Genomic DNA, 19,205 nt, shown 5'->3' with positions numbered 1-19,205 from the left:
GGCCATTTCCCTTTGGGATAGATGCCAGCTTCTTTTCTTTATTTTTTTCTTTTTTCTTTCTTTTTCCCCTTTCCTTTCCCCTCCGCCTTCCTCATCCTCCTCCCTTCCCTGCTGTTTTCTTCTCGTGAGACCTTTACTTGTCCCCATCGCCGGGCTCGCAGGGGGCAGCGGGCAGGCCGGGTATGGGCACGGGGTGCCTTTCCTCCCGAGCTGCCCATTGTCGCTCTTGTCCCGCAGGCCCGGGGCCGGAGCTGAGCGGCCCGAGCCCCCCACAGAAGCTGCCGGTGCCCGCGCCCAGCGGCCGGCCCTCGCCTGCGCCCCCTGCAGCAGCGCCGCCGCCCGCGGCCGCCGTGCCCGGGCCCTCGGTGCCACAGCCGACCCCGGGGCAGCCCTCGCCCATCCTGCAGCTGCAGCAGAAGCAGAGCCGGATCAGCCCCGTCCAGAAACCGCAGGGCCTGGACCCCGTGGAGATTCTGCAGGAGCGGGAGTACAGGTAATGCACCTGCCCCGGGGGTAAAGACTCTGTATTCCGGCAGGTACCACCCAGCCTGGGGGGTCCGGTGTCTGCTGGTATTGTGGTCATTCTTTTCTGTGGGACCAGGGAAAGGCCTAAGGGAAATTGCAGAGGCCAAGACTCAGGCTTGAGAATGATTTTAGAGCAAAGTCTCAAGAGAAGAGTTTCTTTGCCACTGGGATGGGGGTGAGGACCCTCTTCTGGGGGTTCTAGGTTCCCAGGACTGTGCTTTTCACTCATTCATTTATGCACCCCTATGACATGCCAAGATCAAAAGTCCAGCCCGGAGTTCCTAAAGATCCAGGAAGGCCGTCAGCCCACACTTAGATGATGCACTTTCCTTCTGGTTTGTCAGTTTGTCCTTGAATGGTGACTGTAAGCGGCTCAGATGTTGAGTGTTCTGTTGGCCTAACCTTCAGGTTAATGACACATCTAGTGATACTAAAGCGGTACTTCAGTAGCATGATATAATGTCTTCTTTGATTGAGTTCATGCATTTGTTGGTCTGTGGCTTGGTCTAGCTTTTGGGCTAGGCCCTATGTAAGTGTCTTCACATGGGGTCCTTATTTAAACTCTTACTCCAAAAACTTCATTTTCACCTGATTTGGCACATTTATCTAAATCAGGGATTGGCAAACCTTTTCTGTAAAGGGCCCCAGAGTTTCTGTCGTAACTACTTAGCTCTGCCCTGATGGTGTGAAAGCAGCTGTGTTGGCTGTGTTCCAGTAAAACTTGATTTATGAGAACAGGCTACGGGCAGGGTTTGGCTGGCAGGCTGTAGTTAGCAGATCCTTGATGTACATGGTTAATGTCAACCAAAAAGAGAGTCCAGTAAGTACTGAGTCAAGATAAGATGAAACGAAGATCACGGTTTTGGGAGTTAGCCAGAAAGCATGCTCTGCCACTAACTAGCTGTGTTGCCTTCCTCAAGTTACATCGTTTTTCTGTGACTCAGTTTCCTCCTATGTTAAAAGAGGGTATTATAGTATCTTTTGTAGGGAGAAGATAAAATGATACAAGGACTGTCAATACATATTAGCTATTATTATTATTTCTGAAGTATGATTTAAGTTAAAAGACAATTAGCGTTTAAAAATTATAGGGGATGTTAGTAAATAATGTCTAGGAGCCCTTATTTAAAAACATTACCTTACTCTTTATTGGAAAACACGTGACTTATCTGTTATTATATTAAAATACTAAGTTACCAGCTTTAAGAGTTATTTTGAAAGAAATCACGGTAACTTGCCATTAAATGTGTGTACCTTTTTGGATGAAGAGTATAACTTTATTTTCACTGCTATTACTAATCCTCAATTAAGAGCTTTTATGTTTCTGTTTTCAGCTTTTCACGTATCCCTAGAGAGCTAGATACCCATCATCAATTGATATTTCAGTGTTAATGGGCAGATTCTGTTGGGTGAATAATCGCAGTGTGGTATAAAAGTCAAATATTAGCACTGTGTACTCATTTGGGGCAGAAAAACTGTATTCATATGCAGTCCTTTCTTTATGTTGCTATTGAATAAAAAAGTCAAAAGTCTTTTTTTTTTTAAAGACAGTAAATGAGATAGAGGGGTATCGTTTGGTTACTCTGAAATTCTGACTTCCTAAGAGCTAACGTTATTTTCCCACCTTGAAGGTACAGAGCTACCAGTCCCTTTGTTAAATCATATGAACTACCCTCGTAACACAGACACTATACCTAGAAATACATCCAGATTTTTTCCCCCTTACTCATCCTATGTTGTGTGTGTGTGTGTGTGCGTGCGTGTGTGTGCGTGTACACGCTTACTGACTCCTAAACCTTCTTTTTTCATCTTTACCAGAATTGTATTTGCAGGCCTTTCTTGTAATGAGCTCATTTTAGCACTTTTTTTGAAAATGATCTTAAGGGATGGTCTCCCAAAGTATTCAGTATTAATCGGTACTATTTAGCCTATTCCAGTGTGTGGAAAGCTTTTGTCCTCCACACCTGTGTCAATTAAAAAAAAAGTATCTATCAGTATCTTTTAAATTGTAAGCATTGCAGAAAGTGGTGGAATGGCTCTTTTTCATATTAGTATTATTACTTGATAAATGTCTCCTCTTTTGTTAAGCCGCCTGGCTTTTGAAGTGGTTGATTTGGCAAGCCTGGGTTCACAAAGCTGGTGGGTCTTTTGGCCTGAAGTCTCCCGTGGCCATCTTGAGAAGAAGCTAAGGTTTACACTGGCAGGGTTTTGTAGGGGCATCTTTTGTCTTCTTCAGTTATAGAGCAGTAGCTGGCTTCTGCCTCTATGAAGACAAATTGTCCAGCTGCAGAGATTAGTTATATTTATCCCTTAAAAAGGGTTAGATTAAGTCCCTTAGGCACTTGTAAAAGACAGCTAAAAAACTCTTTTCCTTCTGCCCCTCTTTGAGAGAACGGCTTACTACCCTTTAGCACTGATAGGAAGAGTCCAGTCTATCTTTGTCTCCTGATTGAGGATTTGAGCAAGGTCTTTAAAAAAGTCTCTTTTATAATTTCATAAACTTGGTTTGAGCAAAAATCACCTGTCAGAAATTCTTTAACAGATGTTCGTTTCTTTGACTGTTGTAATATCACTTACCTCGCCTATGAAAATTGAAAGGAAATTGTCAGAATCTTAATTTTTTTTACTTTTAAGTCACTTGGCCGCTTTTCCTTATTCCTCATAAAATCAGAATTTTGACAGATTGATCTTTTTTCAGTAATAGCATAAATAAGTTTCTGCATATGAACACTTTGCCTCAGATCTATACGAGCTCTTCAGTTAAAAACATTTTGTTCTCATTTAAATTGGATCCTTTCTTTTAGACCATCCTTTTCTCATGATGGAACTGTACTGCTTTTCTCTGTAGTAAGTGTCAGTGACTTTTTTTTTTTTGGTGTTTTGGCATGCTTTTTCGGCCCTGTCAATGTGCCTAACTTCAGTTCTTCCATCTAGGATTAGAGGGTTGGTCAGAAGTGCTCCACGAATTATCATGTTAGCATGTAAATTACACAGATGTTTGTGTGAGAAAGAAATATATTTCACATTGAAAGGAGTTTATATCAGAAGAGCATCTTTGAATTATGTGAGCGCTCTTTGGTATCAAGTCAGAATTTAGTATGAAAGCAGTAGTACAGCCTCCTTGCCTCAGGAAGCCAGCATAGTCCCTTACCGTGTTTTTTGTCCTGCCCTGGTCTCCATTACAACCCTGAGAATTCCTTCTTAGAAATCACCAAGAGCCGCTTCCTCAGCAGAGTTGCCAAAAGTCAGTCTCCCTCTCTCTCTTTTTTAAAAGGTGTCACTCAGCTCCTGGAAGGAACAAAATGTACCAGTGTCATTTTCTGTTCAAATCACTCTCCTACAGGAATCATAAACTTCTCCTCTGGACCTGAACAAATATCTGTCGCCTTTAATGGAACTCTTTTTCTTGTCAGAACAGTAAGCCCTCTTGATTTACTGTTCAATCTGTATGAAAAACCTGAGCGACCTAATTCTGCTTCAATTTTCTGTACCCGTGAGGACCCTAAATGAGTCTCCCGCAGTTATGCAGTATTACATCTGTTGTTGTTTCGGGAAGTTTAGAATCCTGAATCTATCTCCTTATCGGGCTACCTGCTGAATCCCACTGATGGGAAGATGAAATTGTCTGGAGAGGCACATTATTTAAAACGAAGATTTCTATTAACCACCACACACACGCAGATAAAATTCTCTACGTAAAAAGAAGCCCCTCCTGTACCTTTGCTACTCCCCACACACACACACCGTGTGCTGAATCGAATGCATACAATTTTACTTTGGAATCTACCCTTCCTCTTCTCCTATAGTTTGCACGTTTGCACTTTTAACTTCTTGCCTCCCTTTCATAAAAGAAAGATTCTTTTGTGCTGGGGAATCTGAAATTCACTGACAAATTACTAGGCCCTTTGGGGAAGCAGTCATTTCAGGAAGAAGTGCACCCCTCGTAACCCCTCACCCCCTCCCATGCCCAAGTCAGCCAAGGCTCCATCTACCCCAGTCCACACCTCCCCACCTCCCTACTTCTCCTCTCCGCTCTCCAACTCCCCCCTCTCCCGGTTCAGTGTGATTTAGTCTCTACACGGTCAGCCCGGTTGTCCTAAGATTATTTATTTAGGCCTAGTTCCATAGTCCTTTAGATGATTAAGGAAAAAGCAGCCATTCTTCTAATGTAGCACCTGACCCACTTTGTCAAACAGAGTAAAACACAATACCAAGGGATAGTTTGAAAACATTCTGCGATAGTCAAATGAAAAGGGTCTGCAATAAATCTAGAACCAAGGAAGCAGAATAACCATATCTCACCCTGCTGTAGTATCTAAATTTCCTTTAGTATGGCCTTAACACTACACAAGTAAAATTATCTTGGTTTAGTTTTTTTCCCTTTAAATTATGTATTTGAGAAGAATCTGTAATAGATTTTTCTCTTAATATCCTAGTTGTTAAGATCCATCACCTGTTGCTCTATTTGGGAATTTTTGGTTATGTGCGTATTTAAGAAATTGAATTGGCTAAAGAAAGTAAAGGTTTGTTTCATACAAAGAAAAATTTTAAACTGTGATGAGAATCCCATGAGTATCAATAGTAAAAGGAATGTGGAAGAAAGTTGGGAGAGTCTGAACAATTTGATCAAGAGAATAAATTGATGAAAGTTTATTGTTGTTGCTTGAACTAACACATTTTTAGTCTGTTGCATGGTTAAACCATTTAAAAGTACTATTGTTTGTGTTGGTATGCATAGTTGAAATAACACACAATAACAATAATATTAGTAATAACACATTATGATGATAAATCATGTAGTAAATCAGAATTAATAACACGTATATACCAAATAAAAGAGGAATCTATCAGAATATTATTGTCAATGAAGTCAATGCAAAATGATGCATTACCCTTACTATCATTTTTAAAGTTTTGAAAAAGATGATATTTTATTTCTCTACCAAAGCAAACAACTCTTAAGTTTTTAAAAACGCCCTCATTTTGATATTTGGGCTATATGAACTATTAAGATATTTTGCAACATCTAAGTCACAGAAGGTTTTACTTTTTTATATCAACAGACAGCATCATAAAGGTTGAAAAACGCATAATATTAATTTTTAACAGAATCTTTAATTATCAATTTTTATAGTTGGGTTCCAAGGGAGTTTGCAGTTAGGAAGTATATTTTAATTATATGCAGTATCGTTGCAGTGGTGTTTGTGTCAGGCCAGTGAGGGTTCCAGCCTCGGCTCTCTCCTTTACTGGCTCTGTGAAGTCCACATGTTTCTTAATATCTCTGATCTTCAGTTTTCTCTTCAATAAAATGACGCATTTACCTTGTAGAGGTGTATGTGTGTGTGTGTGTGTGTGTGTGTGAGAGAGAGAGAGGGAGAGACAGAATTGTGCTTTAAATGCACCTAACTTAGTGGAGTTACTATTAGTTTAGTTTAACTTACTACCTTTTACTGTTCTTTCTTTGTCGAAATCTATTCCAAGACAGTTTTGCCCCGAATGTGGGGGGGAGGTCATTCTAAAAATAGATTTAGATGGCATGTAATTATTTGTAAGAACAGGATCCAGGTGAACCCTAAAACCAGTTTCTATGACTAACAGTAATAGTATCCCAAATGAATAAAGTAGTAAGTCTTATTTTCTATTCTGCCTGTATTGTGAGGAAGTACCTATAGTTCTATTTTTTGATGATGTCCAGAATGAGACTCCCCGGCAGTCCTTTTCTGGAAACTCTTAGTTTTTAAAAACCGTTTACTATTTACTGCTGCCCCAAACCTGATTTTTAAAAATGCCTAATTTGCCTTTTCTTTTCTCAAGCAAGCACTGCTCGCAGAGGAAATGGTTGTGGCCGGTAGCGCGCTCTCCCTCTCTGAATGTTTTGGGTTGACTGGTTTCTGTGACCTCAGCACCTAACACTGCTCTTGTTCACTCAGCTTTACTAGCTGTCATTGTCAGCACCTTGGCAAGGAGGGCAAATGGCCCCGTTGCCTTAGGACAGAACTAGAAGTTAGAAAGAGAACTCTGTCGTCTCAGCTCTGCACTCTGGCTGGCCAGGCGTTCGGGAGCAAGTCATATTTTCCTGTCTCATTTTCTCTCTCTCTTTGGAGGGAGCCATGGGGCTTGACTTTCCTCCTAGATGTGTTCTGAGCCTTCCTTCCTGGCTGTTAGAGAGAGGTTGTGAAGAAGGCCAAAGTGTTAAGTAATATCGCACCTGTCTGCATTAATGCAAAGGTAGCTTTTCTCTGTTTAACATCAGATAATCTAGTTGGGTATCAGAAATCGGCCGTCAGTATCTGGAAGGTGAACTTAAACCTAAGGTTGTTGTCTATCATTTAAGACCAGACTGTAATGTATATTTCCACCTTCCCCTTCCCCCATTTTATTATCTCCGTTAGACTTCAGGCTCGCATAGCCCATAGGATACAGGAACTGGAAAATCTCCCTGGCTCTTTGCCACCAGATTTACGAACCAAAGCAACCGTGGAACTGAAAGCACTTCGGTTACTCAATTTCCAGCGTCAGGTAATACCTTTTCCCCAGCACATCTGAGGTGCAGGAAATAAATATAATTGTTCCAGAGTGTGATCTGTGTGTTTCCTTAAGTCGTTCAATATTGGTATAAAGATATAAACTTAGTAAAAGACTGTATCTTTTCGACCAGCAGCACAGAACTGAAAGGAATGAAGACTAACTGCTTATTATTCTGTTTTTCTCTTCTGTACATCAGAGACATTTTTTTCTTCCATATTATGGTTTCCAAAGTCAGAGTTACGGCATTTTGTTACTGTAGATGAAACCTTGAGAACAGATGGGATAGCTTATGTTTGCCTTTATGGTTTCAAAGAAAAACAGGAAGGTGATAGATCAGAGCTTCTTTGTAAAGAGAAATGTAAAATCCTAGCCGTGACTATGAAAATCATTTTAACAAATACGAAAGCCACTCAACTAAATAGCTCATTGTTTATAGAAATACATAAAACTGGTTTGTAACTGTTGATTATTCATCAACACCTACTTTTGGAGCATTTCATCACATCAGACCCCCATATTTGACTTATCAGTGAATTTGTATCTGTTGTTCTTGCTGTGTTCTTAGTAGTCACTGATTAAGAAAGGCTAGCATAGGGACTTCCCTGGTGGCGCAGTGGTTGAGAGTCCGCCTGCCGATGCAGGGGGCGCGGGTTCGTGCCCCGGTCCAGGAAGATCCCACATGCCGCGGAGCGGCTGGGCCCGTGAGCCATGGCCGCTGAGCCTGTGTGTCCAGAGCCTGTGCTCCGCAACGGGAGAAGCCACAGCAGTGAGAGGCCCACATACCAAAAAAAATGAAAGGCTAGCATAGTGCTCTATTTTATAATTGCTAAATCAGTAGGAGACTAGTGGAATGAAGTAGAGCTAATTTTCACTTTGGCGAGTTTTGCCTTCTCACCCCAAAGCTTCAGGTCCCCTGGTCATCACACAGCGGCATTTAGCCAAAGGGGAAAAGGAATGCTTCCTCGCCAGTCAGACGGGCTTGTTTGGTGAAGGTCTCGGGGCATGCAAAATGAATAATGAATGACTGACAGTAGTTTGGAAGTACTGAATTACATGACTTGGTCTGTTGGGGGATGTGAGTAAAATCACAAGGCCATCCCTCTTGCTATTGTCATATGAACTTGGAAATACGTTTTGCCTTGTTGGTTATAGTATCACAAGAGGGGCATCATGGTGGCTGGCGGCTACTTGACCATAGGTTTGTGAGAGTAGATTAGAGCTTAACTTAAAAACAAAAAAAGGAAAGAAAAAACTTTCTGCATTCCATTTGCTTCTTTCTTACAGGTAACTTCATAAAATGCCTTGATAAGCTGTTGAATAAAATTTTGTTAAATGAGTATTTTCAGGAATAAGATTAGATTCAAATTAGCTTCACTGTGCTGGATTCTGATTGGTTTCTGGTTTTTGCTTCATATTATTGAAAAATCTGTTATCTGTGAAGTTTTCCAATGAAATGAGCTGTAATGGATGCTGATTTCAGATTCAGTCGAATTGCTATTTCAGTGCATGTTTCCACCCCCCACCTTTTACCACCACATAACATACAATATGAATGAAATACTATATTTCTGATCTAAAAGAAGTCCATAATACAGTAAAAAAAAAAAAATTAAGTATCTTGCAAAGAATATCATTGTTAGGACCGGGAGGAAGCCCAAACTAGTATTTCCCATCTTTTACATGAGATGATGAATTAGCACTGTTTGCATATCTGCAGCTACTTCACATGAGCAGGAAGTAACTCTTCTATTCTTTTTTGCCCAGCGTTGTTCACGTTAATCTTTAAGCACAAAGAGAAAGTTAGCATGACACTTACAATGAAGTAAAAAAATGTAAAAAGCTTATTAACTAATTAATATCATTAGGATAATTAAATAGAGTGAATCAATTTATTTAAAAGCCAAGACATCCTCTACTTACTTACTGATTTATTTTCTTTACTGTTAACAGTGCCGTACTTGCTCCCTCTCTGAATTTTTTGGAAAGAAAACTTAGAGCATCTTTGAAAATACCATATACATTCAGCATGATGTAGTCCCTTTGTTTCCTAAAAGGCCAACTGTGATGGAGAAACTCAGGGAGTCACCATTCGGCTCCACTAAATGGAGGGCAGGGGACGACAGGGGTCTGGCCTCTGTCTGGGGAGGTGTTCTAACTGCTCCCCTCTTGACAGTTGAGACAGGAGGTAGTGGCCTGCATGCGACGGGACACGACCCTGGAGACGGCCCTCAACTCCAAAGCATACAAACGGAGCAAGCGCCAGACCCTGAGGGAAGCCCGCATGACGGAGAAGCTGGAGAAGCAGCAGAAGATCGAGCAGGAGAGGAAGCGTCGGCAGAAGCACCAGGTACTTGGGCCTGGGCTCTGGGTGGCCCGCCGTTGGCAGAGGTGCTAACCAAGAAACTGGGTGGAGTCAGAACCACTGAAAAATGGACAACTGCGGGCAGTGGGGACGTCACAGAAAGGATCCTGGGAGCTTACGTAGTCCAACCACACCATGTCATAGATGAGGAAACCTAGGCCCAGCCAGAGTGGTAGGTGACCTCCGCAAGGACATGCAAACGGTCAGTACAGGATAAGGGGGTGGGGGGGACCCTGCTTTCTGAATTCCAGTCACGTGTCAAATTCATAACCCCATGGGATGCTGCTGACTGGGTAGGCACAGGCGTGTTTCCTAGAGCAAAGTCCTGGGGAAGAGGGAACTTGGAAAGAAGAGGGCAAACCGTTATTTTTATCACAGATATAAATATAGTATCCGGGGCTTTTCAAGGGCCCAGTTGAAGGTTTCACAGGGGCAGATATTTTAAAACATTCCTTTCTAGGGATTTGGAAATATTTTGATGTAGGATCTGATCTCGTATCGTAATCCTGTGAATTTTACTTGTTTTTCTGTGCTTAATTTAGTGCCTTGATTAAGTTTTGTTTTGAAAAGTGTTGGACTTAAGTGTCAATAAGGTTTTAAGTTTCCCCTTCTTTATTTAAAAAGTGGATACAAAAGATGTATGGCAATTTTAGCTTCCTATAAAACTTCTTTTGAGGGACAATTCTAAGGTATTTAAGTGAGAGCAGAAGAAACACTACTTCTGTAACACGCTTCTCACTGGAAACACCCGTCTCCCTGAGGTTTATCTGGGAGTGATTTGCTTTAAATTTTACCATCCCTGTTTTGCAGGTCTCTCTCAACCTTTGATCTTTCCATTTTCACGTGGCCACACCGTCAAGGCCGGGGAGGCTTCTCTTCCACCGGCTGGCCCCAAAACGAACTTTGAGACGTCATCTTGCCCACCACTACCTAGCCCACACCTCAGCTATGGAGACACACCAGGGCACCTGTCCCAAAATAGGTTCTAGTCCCCCATGGGTGTTCCATACACAGAGTTTCCCTGTACTATGATGAAACCTCAAACGACATTGGGAACTGAATTTTAAGCCTTCTCTTCTCCCCGCTTTGGATCCCTTAGGAATACCTGAACAGTATTTTGCAGCATGCAAAAGATTTTAAGGAGTACCATCGGTCTGTGGCTGGGAAGATCCAGAAGCTTTCCAAAGCAGTGGCCACTTGGCACGCCAACACTGAAAGGGAGCAGAAGAAGGAGACCGAGCGGATCGAAAAGGAGAGAATGCGGAGGTTGATGGTAAGGGGCCTGCCTACAGGAACCCAGGAAAATGCTCCCCTCACAGCCATCTGCACTGAGAATGTTAAACATGCTGTAGTAGAAGGAGAGAGTAAAAGCTGCTTATCAAATCTACTAATCCATTCCTTTGAACGTCACAGGGATGGAGTAAAAATATCTTCCCTTTCCTAGACAGTGCAGTGCCACAAATCTAGGGCTACCACTGATGAGTATAGGGTTTCCATGTCCTAGGGTGGCACTGTTATTCAGATGATAGCTCTTTTTTTTTTTTTGCACTACGCGGGCCTCTCACTGTTGTGGCCTCTCCCGTTGTGGACGCGCAGGCTCAGCGGCCATGGCTCACGGGCCCAGCCGCTCCGCGGCATGTGAGATCTTCCCGGACCGGGGCACGAACCCGTGTCCCCTGCATCGGCAGGCGGACTCTCAACCACTGCGCCACCAGGAAAGCCCCAGATGATAGCTTTTTACATAAAGGCAGGTACTATATTTTGCAGGAGTTTTGATCACCAGACCTGGAAGGATGGAAACGGCAGTTCTTTTTAAAGTGTTGCCTCTTTGAGACTAATGACACAAGTTGTTTTGAATGAATATCTCATGAAGTTGTGTCTTGGAATCTAAGAAGTTCTCTTTTTTTGAAGCCACTGGTGCTTCAAAATTCTGGCAGAAATTTTTCTCTAACAGTTTAAAAAGTGATTTTTAAGTTAATTTTGAAATGCTACTTTTTTGATCATAGCCATGTTATTGTCAAAGGCTATTCATGGGTCATTTCTTTGCCACTGTTACTTTTTAATGGATATATAAACACAGAAGGAATTGGTTTATATCACTGGCCTGCGTATTTGAGTTTATTGGCCATTTATTTTTGGAATCGGACCTCAGAGCACACCGTGGATTTTAGAAAAGTGTGTGTAATGTATATTGATAGGAGACGTGCAAATTCTATCTGGGATGTAATGCCTGGGTACTGGATGAAGATAAAATCATTAGCCTCAACCCATAATTATGTCCCTGGAAAATTCCAAATGACATAGTCTTCCTGGCTGGTATTACGGTTTGCGTTTTTTTGTCATTAATTTTTTTGGATTTCGGAGAGTGAACACCATATTTTAAAATGCTCTGTGTCCGGGGTCTACTAAGTCTTACCACCTTCTCCTACCTCCCTCTCGTTTTTTGGGAGGGAGGGGACCAGGAGATGGCTAACTAGCTGGGGAGACCATTTTATAGTATTTGAGCAGGGAACAGTCAAATTTGTCTGATTCAACTGAAGTGAAACTATATTAGAACTTCAGTAACAGATTGGCTTGACACTAATGATTAGGCATTTGCAAATCATTAATTTTCGCAATTAAATGATGGAATATACAGATAACAGAGACACTGAAGTTTTTTTTTATCATTCTTTCTTCAAGTGAGATCAACCATAACCAAAAGCAATTACAGTTATAATAGCATTTGAGGTTCATGCTCATCCGTGGGGCAGACAGCAGCCAGACGGAGTGATGAGGCTGCTGTTACTCGGGCAGATGCTGGAGGGACAGCCCTGGACTGAAAAACCTAAGCTTCTCTGTAAAGAGCTGCCTCTTAAAAGATTTTGCAGTGTGTTCCTTTTATCCTGCATCACATGAGGAAGATATTTTTGAGATGTCCTTTTATTGGGATGTATAAAAAGATTTCTCTGGAAATGACCCAGAGTGCATCAGTTTTTATTCCATTTAACCTCATAATATTGCTTAACAGGAGGTAGAAGTGGGAAGTACTGTGTCTGTTTTATGGCTCAGCACTGTCAGGCTTCAGGTGCTAATGACTTGTCTCCAGTCATCTGGGCCCATTATGCAGTGCTGACCAAAATCCCTCCCAATCAACCACATTTTTTATAAATTCATTTATTTATTTAGTTTTGGCTGCGTTGGGTCTTCGTGGCTGAGCGCGGGCTTTCTCTAGTTGTGGCGAGCGGGGGCTACTCTTGGTTGTGGTGCCCGGGCTTCTCATTGCGGTGGCTTCTCTTGTTGCGGAGCATGGGCTCTAGGCGCGCGGGCTTCAGTAGTTGAGGCATACGGGCTTAGTTGCTCCGCGGTATGTGGGATCTTCCCAGACCAGGGCTTGAACCCATGTCCCCTGCGGTGGCAGGTGGATTCTTAACCACTGCGCCACCAGGGAAGTTCTGGTAATGCTTTTAAGTATAAGAAGTTATTTGTTCAAAACCTATTCAGTTCCTTGCCTCTGGAAGTACTTATTGAAATATTTATGAATGAAAAGCTATTATGTCTGGAATTTGCTTCAGGACAATCCAGTTTGGGATTGCAGGGAGGAGGTGGGGGAAGGGCTGCAGCGAAACAAACGGGAGTCATGGGGAGTTAATTTTTGTTGCTTGGTGTTGGTTATATGAGAGATTATACTACCTTCTCTACTTTTGATTATATTTGACACTTTCCAAAATATAAAGTTAAGAATAAGTTTCAGATGGTGAATCCTCAAATTTTAACACTTTTTGCGCAGTTAAAGGAACACAAAAGAATGAAAAGTTGGCTCAGGGTGCTTGATCACACCACACAGATAGTTGTGTGTGTTGACCTTGCCGTGAACTCTGGTGCCCCGGGGCATAGGCATCGTACCTCCGTGTGTTCCCTATTCCCAGACAGGGTGCGAGAACTCAGGTGGCCGGAATCATTCGGTGTGCTGCGCGGACCACCGAAGTTCAGACCATCAAGGGGAGGGATGAGTGGAAAAAGGTGTCGTCTGCAAACTTTTATTATGTTCTGATCACGCTCTTCTTTCCTTAATAGGCTGAAGATGAAGAGGGCTATAGAAAACTGATCGATCAAAAGAAAGATAGGCGTTTAGCGTACCTTTTGCAGCAGACGGATGAGTATGTGGCCAACCTGACTAATCTGGTTTGGGAGCACAAGCAAGCCCAGGCGGCCAAAGAGAAGAAGAAGAGGAGGAAGAAGAGGAAGGTGAGCACCTGAGTGGCTGTGGCTGAACCGGGGACGTGTGGTCGCCGACCAGTTTTAGGCATGTCTTGCCCTTTAATGAGTACTTCCTACTACACTAGTGGGAGACTTAGATGATTATATCGCAAACATTGCTGATATAAATGGGTTGATGTACTAGGTGTACTAGGCAACATTTTGGAGATGGCGGCATGATGGACAGGATGTATATTTGGCTCGTATTTCCACTGTTTCACCCAGCATTCAGAAACTAAGTACACACGGTCGGTAGAAAAAGGAAAACCATGGGCACAAAGAAATGTTTGCTCAAGTGCAATGCCAGCGAGGCAGGGGACTGCTGAGTTAAGAAACTGGAGTGAAAATGAAGACGAAAATGCTATGTTCAGATTGAAAGGAGCCAGAGGAAGATGGAAAAGATAGCTTTGGGATACTTTTAGAACATACTTCAGCCTGTTTCTTTGGACAGACAGCGATGCCAAGATTGTGCGCTCAGTTCAGCTGCCCCGGTTTTACACTAAGGTAAATGTGCAAGTCAGGGTTTTAGGTCATTACAGAAAACAGTGAATAGTCTTATGTAAAATAATCCAATTTATCATGAGAAACGAAGGGGTAAGATTTAGAACCTCTACTCTGCAGATACTATATCTCAATTCAAGGGTAACCTGTAAATATAGAGCCTCTTTGAAGCTTAAGTAGTCTGCTAATATAGTTCTCGGTGTATATTTTGTTTTCACGGTCAGTTCTGATTGGCCCAGGTATAAACATCAACAGAAAGTCTCCGTTAGAATTGTGAAGATTGAGGATTGGTAGCGTTTAATCATTTCTTCTCTGCACTGAATAATTGCACAAAATGTTTTTCAAAAAAATAATTAATTTCATGGCTCCTGAATTCTCATACCTGTTTCATAATTAAGGAGGAGGAATAAGTGATTGAAAAGGCGCCTTCTGCACCTGATTTCTTTAGTATAAGATAGCTTCCCTTATTGTGAAGGTGAACAAGGGATGAGTCAGGGCTTGCATTTCGACATTTCTTTGGTGAGGAATACCTCATTTTCTTGTCAAGGTCGCATTATAGACTTTGCAAAATTCCAGCTCCCAATTTCTGACTTAACATTGGCACGTGGCAAGCAGATAACAATTCTGTCATATTCCATAGGTGGACCCCAGGAAATGGCCATTTTAGTTTTTCCTCATCCTGAGGCATATTTTGCAGAGACTGTCACAAAAAGGTCACTGTTAGTGTTTTTAGTACTACCATTCGTAGTCTGTGTTTCTTTGTGATTAAAAGCTAATGGCTCAGATATGAGCTTCTGGCTTTTAATTAATGGACTGCTGCAATAGTATTAGATTGTTATATCATCATAGGCAAAGAAAGATACATAATTGTGTTGTAATGATTATGCCTTTGTTTTTATGTTAATCTGTACAGAGCAGCAACCTGTCAGTATTTTTCCTGATGCTGCCAGCACTGCATCATCTGTAGGTTGACTCTCTACCTCCAAACTCTTGCTTTCAGGTTTGCTAATAGCACTTATTCTTTCTGTTTCATGTATTTGCTCAGAAAACATTAACTGAACACTTACTATGATCTAGGCAGGATGCTAGATGCTGGGGGAGAGAGAGTGCAAGTGGTGAGGAAAAGCACTCTTGCCCTCTTAATTAATTAGAGAGAGAGAGACAGACGTTAATCAACTATGCACCCAAGTATATAATTATAAACTGTAATGAATGCTGTGAAGGAAGGCGGGGAGTAAAACTGGGCCCTGGTTTCCTGGCAAACGAATAATAGGTACCCAAGCGACTCCAGTCTGCCTGGTGGCTGTCTCTGGGCATCTTCCGCTGATGAGCTCACATGATGGAATGTGCAGAATTATTAGTTTATTAGCAGCCCTCTCCCTCTTCCCTGACATGCTCTCAGGATGCCTCGCATCTGAGCTCCCCCTGCCCTCAGCAGGACCAAGGAGATCAGGCCGTATTTCCTTCCTGGGCCATCTTGCTGGGAGACCTTGGATAAAGAAAGGACAAAAAGAAACTGGGCTCCTTCCTAGACCTTCCTGAAAACTGTCTCATGGGGTTTTAAGACTTAGTTCAGAGTGAGTTACCCAATTTTAGATGTACCTTAATTCAAGTGCAAAGAAAATGGATGCTTTCAAAAGCTGATTATTTGACACTCTGGATTACCTGGAGTTCTTCTTCCCTCCATTAGAGTGAATGATTGAGAGTTGTTTGTTCCAGCTTCTCTGTATCAGGGAGGGAACCTGCATGTGGACACTTAAAAATTCTGTGCTGTCCCTTTCAGCATTTCCCGTAGAAGTGAATATCATGCTGTATCTATCTGCAGGTTTTGTTTTGCTTTTTTTTCTAATTAAGTAAGGCATCCCTAAATCTTTGTTTTGAGAAAGCTTCTTTACTCAGTGAACTAATAGCATTGAACTGGTGGCAACACTTGTAGGACAAGATACAGGTAACTTCAAGAACTGTGCTGTCAAAGATAAGTATGGTGGACCTTGTGGTTTAATTGGAAAAGGGCTACTTTTTTACTCAGTGTTAAACTAGTGTATCATTTTTTTAAGGAATTGCCCTGGTGTAACAGAGAAGGCCTTTTTCTTTCTTGGGGAGTTGATCAGGTTTACTTGGTGTTAGTGAATAATAGAGTGGGTTTCCTTTGACCTCTCAGGACCTTGCTTAGTTTTGCTCTTCTCACCATTAGAGCTGCTTCTATGAAGTATACCTTTATAAGTCATTCTGAAACTTCTCGATCTCAACCTGGCCTTCCATTAACGCCCTGGAAGTGGAAGAAAAAGAAATAAGCTCTATGTATCTACTTAGGTGTTAGAGGAGGAATCATTTTTCAAGTATTGAAATATCTGATTAGGTGACAGCAGTCTCTGCAGTGTGACAAGGTGAATACACTGTTATGGGTACTTAGCATGACCTGGAGGTCTCCATCCTCTGCCCTGCGAGTTCTCTTATATCTGCTGGGGGACTCCAGGTTGAAATGGCGTCGTATACAAATAGGATCGAACGTGCTAACTTACGAAATTGGACTACTGTCTAAAGCACGTTTGTACGCAATCTCTTAAATTCATAACTGCATAAGAAAACATGGAACACTAATTTGCTGTTATTCCCTTGTAGGATATTTCATTAAGAGATCTGTTACCCAGTGCTTCAGTCTCTTGATCTGTAAGAAGGTGACAGGAACAGGACCTATAGCCTAGATTTGTCGTGAGGCTCACTTAGGAAAGTTTATCTAAAGCACTTAGAACGCTCCTTGGGACATAGTACGTGCTCAGTAAATATTAGTTGTTTTATCAATCAGTTCTGTGGTATAGATGTAGGATCATGATTGTTGAAATGTGGTTATAGGTTTTTCTGAAAATAAAATCTTCTTTTTCCCCTTACTGTATGTTCTCTGTGGTGTTGAGAAAATAAGTGGCCACCATTTTTTTCTAGGTGAGGATCAATTAGATATTATCAGGTAGAATGTCTTTTAGGACAACGACAGGCTCCTTGACTGTGGAGGCCTGCAGTGGGAAATGAGGATTTCTTATTTTTGGCAGACTCTGCTTCCCTCTTCCTCCCCAGATCCTAGAAAGAGAATTTTCTAATTATTTGGCCTATAATATCCAAACAATAAGGTATTTCTTACAGAGATTTAGGGTATGTCTTTCCTTAAGCTGTGGTTGGGAGCCCATGCCAGCCCCCTAACCCACACACCTACTGCTGAAAAGTCTGGTCATTTAAGAGGTTCAGCTTCCCCAGCTATTGACTTCAGGCCAAAAGTAAAGTATAAAGTATTTAATCCCCTTCCCCCAAATCTTTCACTGGGGTGTATACCAACAGAACGACACCCTTGGTATTTATTGTGACATTTCTTGGAAACCCATGATACTAATGAGAACGTAGAGAGTCCATGGGGGAGTGCTGTGTCAAATGACTTTTTCACCATGGTCTTTCTTTCTGAAACTTATTCTGTTCTCCTTCTCTCTCATCAAACACTGTTATACGTGAATCTGTGATGTATTGGAGGGGGGACATTTCTGGCATAGTGTATTGATCAATATAGTGACAGGAAGATAGCCAACAATTAGAGAAAAGCCCCTCGGTATAATTTTCAGTGAAAAGAGCATCAAATGCCAAGTAGTAATGCTATTGAGGCATTTATTTTAAATTTGAGTGACTCTCCAGTCCTTCTCAATTCTTTTACCTCCTTTCCCCAAAGATGATTAGCTTATTGCAGTTTGCCTCCACAAGGAGATTTTTGTAGGTGAAAGAAAGGTTCTAAGGCAATTCTGGGCATTTGAGTGTAGTGACTATTGTAAAGGTAGGTGAACACGATGCCATGATGGTTAGATTTATTTGATAAGTTCAGTGTCAAAATGGGTGAAACCAGAAATTTGGATCAAAGTCCAGCTTAACTGGATTGACCAGTTACTTGAGTCAAAATGTTGGAATTGGTTTTCTCTGCAAGGCCCAACTTAAGTAATGTGCAATTGCCTGTTAATTTGATATTCTTGGGTATTTTTTTATTGCCTGATCACCTATCTTAATGCTCACAGGTCCTCTTAAATGACAGTAAAAATAACCCAAGTGGTTTCTGAAAATCTTAAGTTTCCCTCGAAGCAGAATGAGTCTTTAAGATGCCAACACATTTGAATGATGTTTCAGCATATTATAACACCTGCTGGGGGATAAACTGTGTTCACTTTATAATATAGATTGTAAAATATTTGGTACAAAGCTGTTTTCTTTACAGAGTGAGGCTGTTTGTGTCCTGTGTTGTGGTAATCTGCATAAAGTACCCCAGTGAGGCCCATTTTCTTGAATTCAGCTTCCACAGGGTTTTCATGTTTGGGGATATCTTTCCCTCCACACAGCGTTGTTGATTATTTTATACAGCCTCTGCAAGGAAAGTGGATAGCTGTGCACATAGCTTTGTTCATAACATTCCTAAAGGAAGGGTATGAATTGACATCAGCCTTCACCGGGAAGCCAGATTGTCTTTCGTTAGGAGTAATTTGCTTCACATCCGATTCCATAATTACATTCCTCCCTCCCCTCCATGAGGGTAATTAGTTCTCAACTTTTTGTGGATAGGAAGAAGCCAGTACAGAGTTCCTTATTCCTGATTAGTGGATGAACTGCAGTCGGTTTTGTTTTTTTGTGTTTGTTTTAATCAGTGGAAATAAGCTCAGGCATCAGCCGGCAACATTGATAGGATGTGTTTGCAGTCACATGCTACAGATTCACTGTATATGAAATTCTCTCAGGCAGCCGTGGCCACATCAGCTGCAGGCCATCCCACCAGGTGCTCAGAGTCTGTCCCAGGTTACTCCAATATCGTAGTATCGGTCACAATCTGTTTGGAGTTGACCTTGAGCAACACACAAAGGGAATTCTGGCAGCGGAAGAGAATTGAGCGTTAAGCACTAGTTTGATGTGAGAATGTGGATTTCTGAAAGCATACCAACCAGAGATTGTCCCCAAACTGAAGGAATTCAAAGCATGATGGGAGAACTTGACACCTCTTGCTGTAGAGTAGACTGCCATCTGGCTTCCACCT

The 19,205-nt window shown here is 41.9% G+C and overlaps 1 protein-coding gene across 8 annotated transcripts in view; it reads left to right on the top strand.

The window, feature by feature from the left end:
• The window catches only part of SMARCA2 (SWI/SNF related, matrix associated, actin dependent regulator of chromatin, subfamily a, member 2), a 172,854-nt gene that overhangs the window by 31,082 nt on the left and 122,567 nt on the right, over positions 1-19,205 (top strand). For all 8 annotated transcript variants that reach the window (XM_049710873.1, XM_049710867.1, XM_049710871.1 and 5 more), the window contains exons 5-9: positions 238-493; positions 6,918-7,044; positions 9,227-9,400; positions 10,515-10,688; positions 13,472-13,642. In XM_049710873.1, coding sequence (XP_049566830.1) covers positions 238-493; positions 6,918-7,044; positions 9,227-9,400; positions 10,515-10,688; positions 13,472-13,642 — 902 coding nt within the window. The remainder of the gene's footprint in view (positions 1-237; positions 494-6,917; positions 7,045-9,226; positions 9,401-10,514; positions 10,689-13,471; positions 13,643-19,205) is intronic.

The sequence above is a fragment of the Orcinus orca genome, chromosome 6, assembly GCF_937001465.1.
Source record: "Orcinus orca chromosome 6, mOrcOrc1.1, whole genome shotgun sequence".
Lineage (NCBI taxonomy): Eukaryota > Metazoa > Chordata > Mammalia > Artiodactyla > Delphinidae > Orcinus > Orcinus orca.
This window is presented reverse-complemented; position numbering and strand designations above follow the sequence as displayed.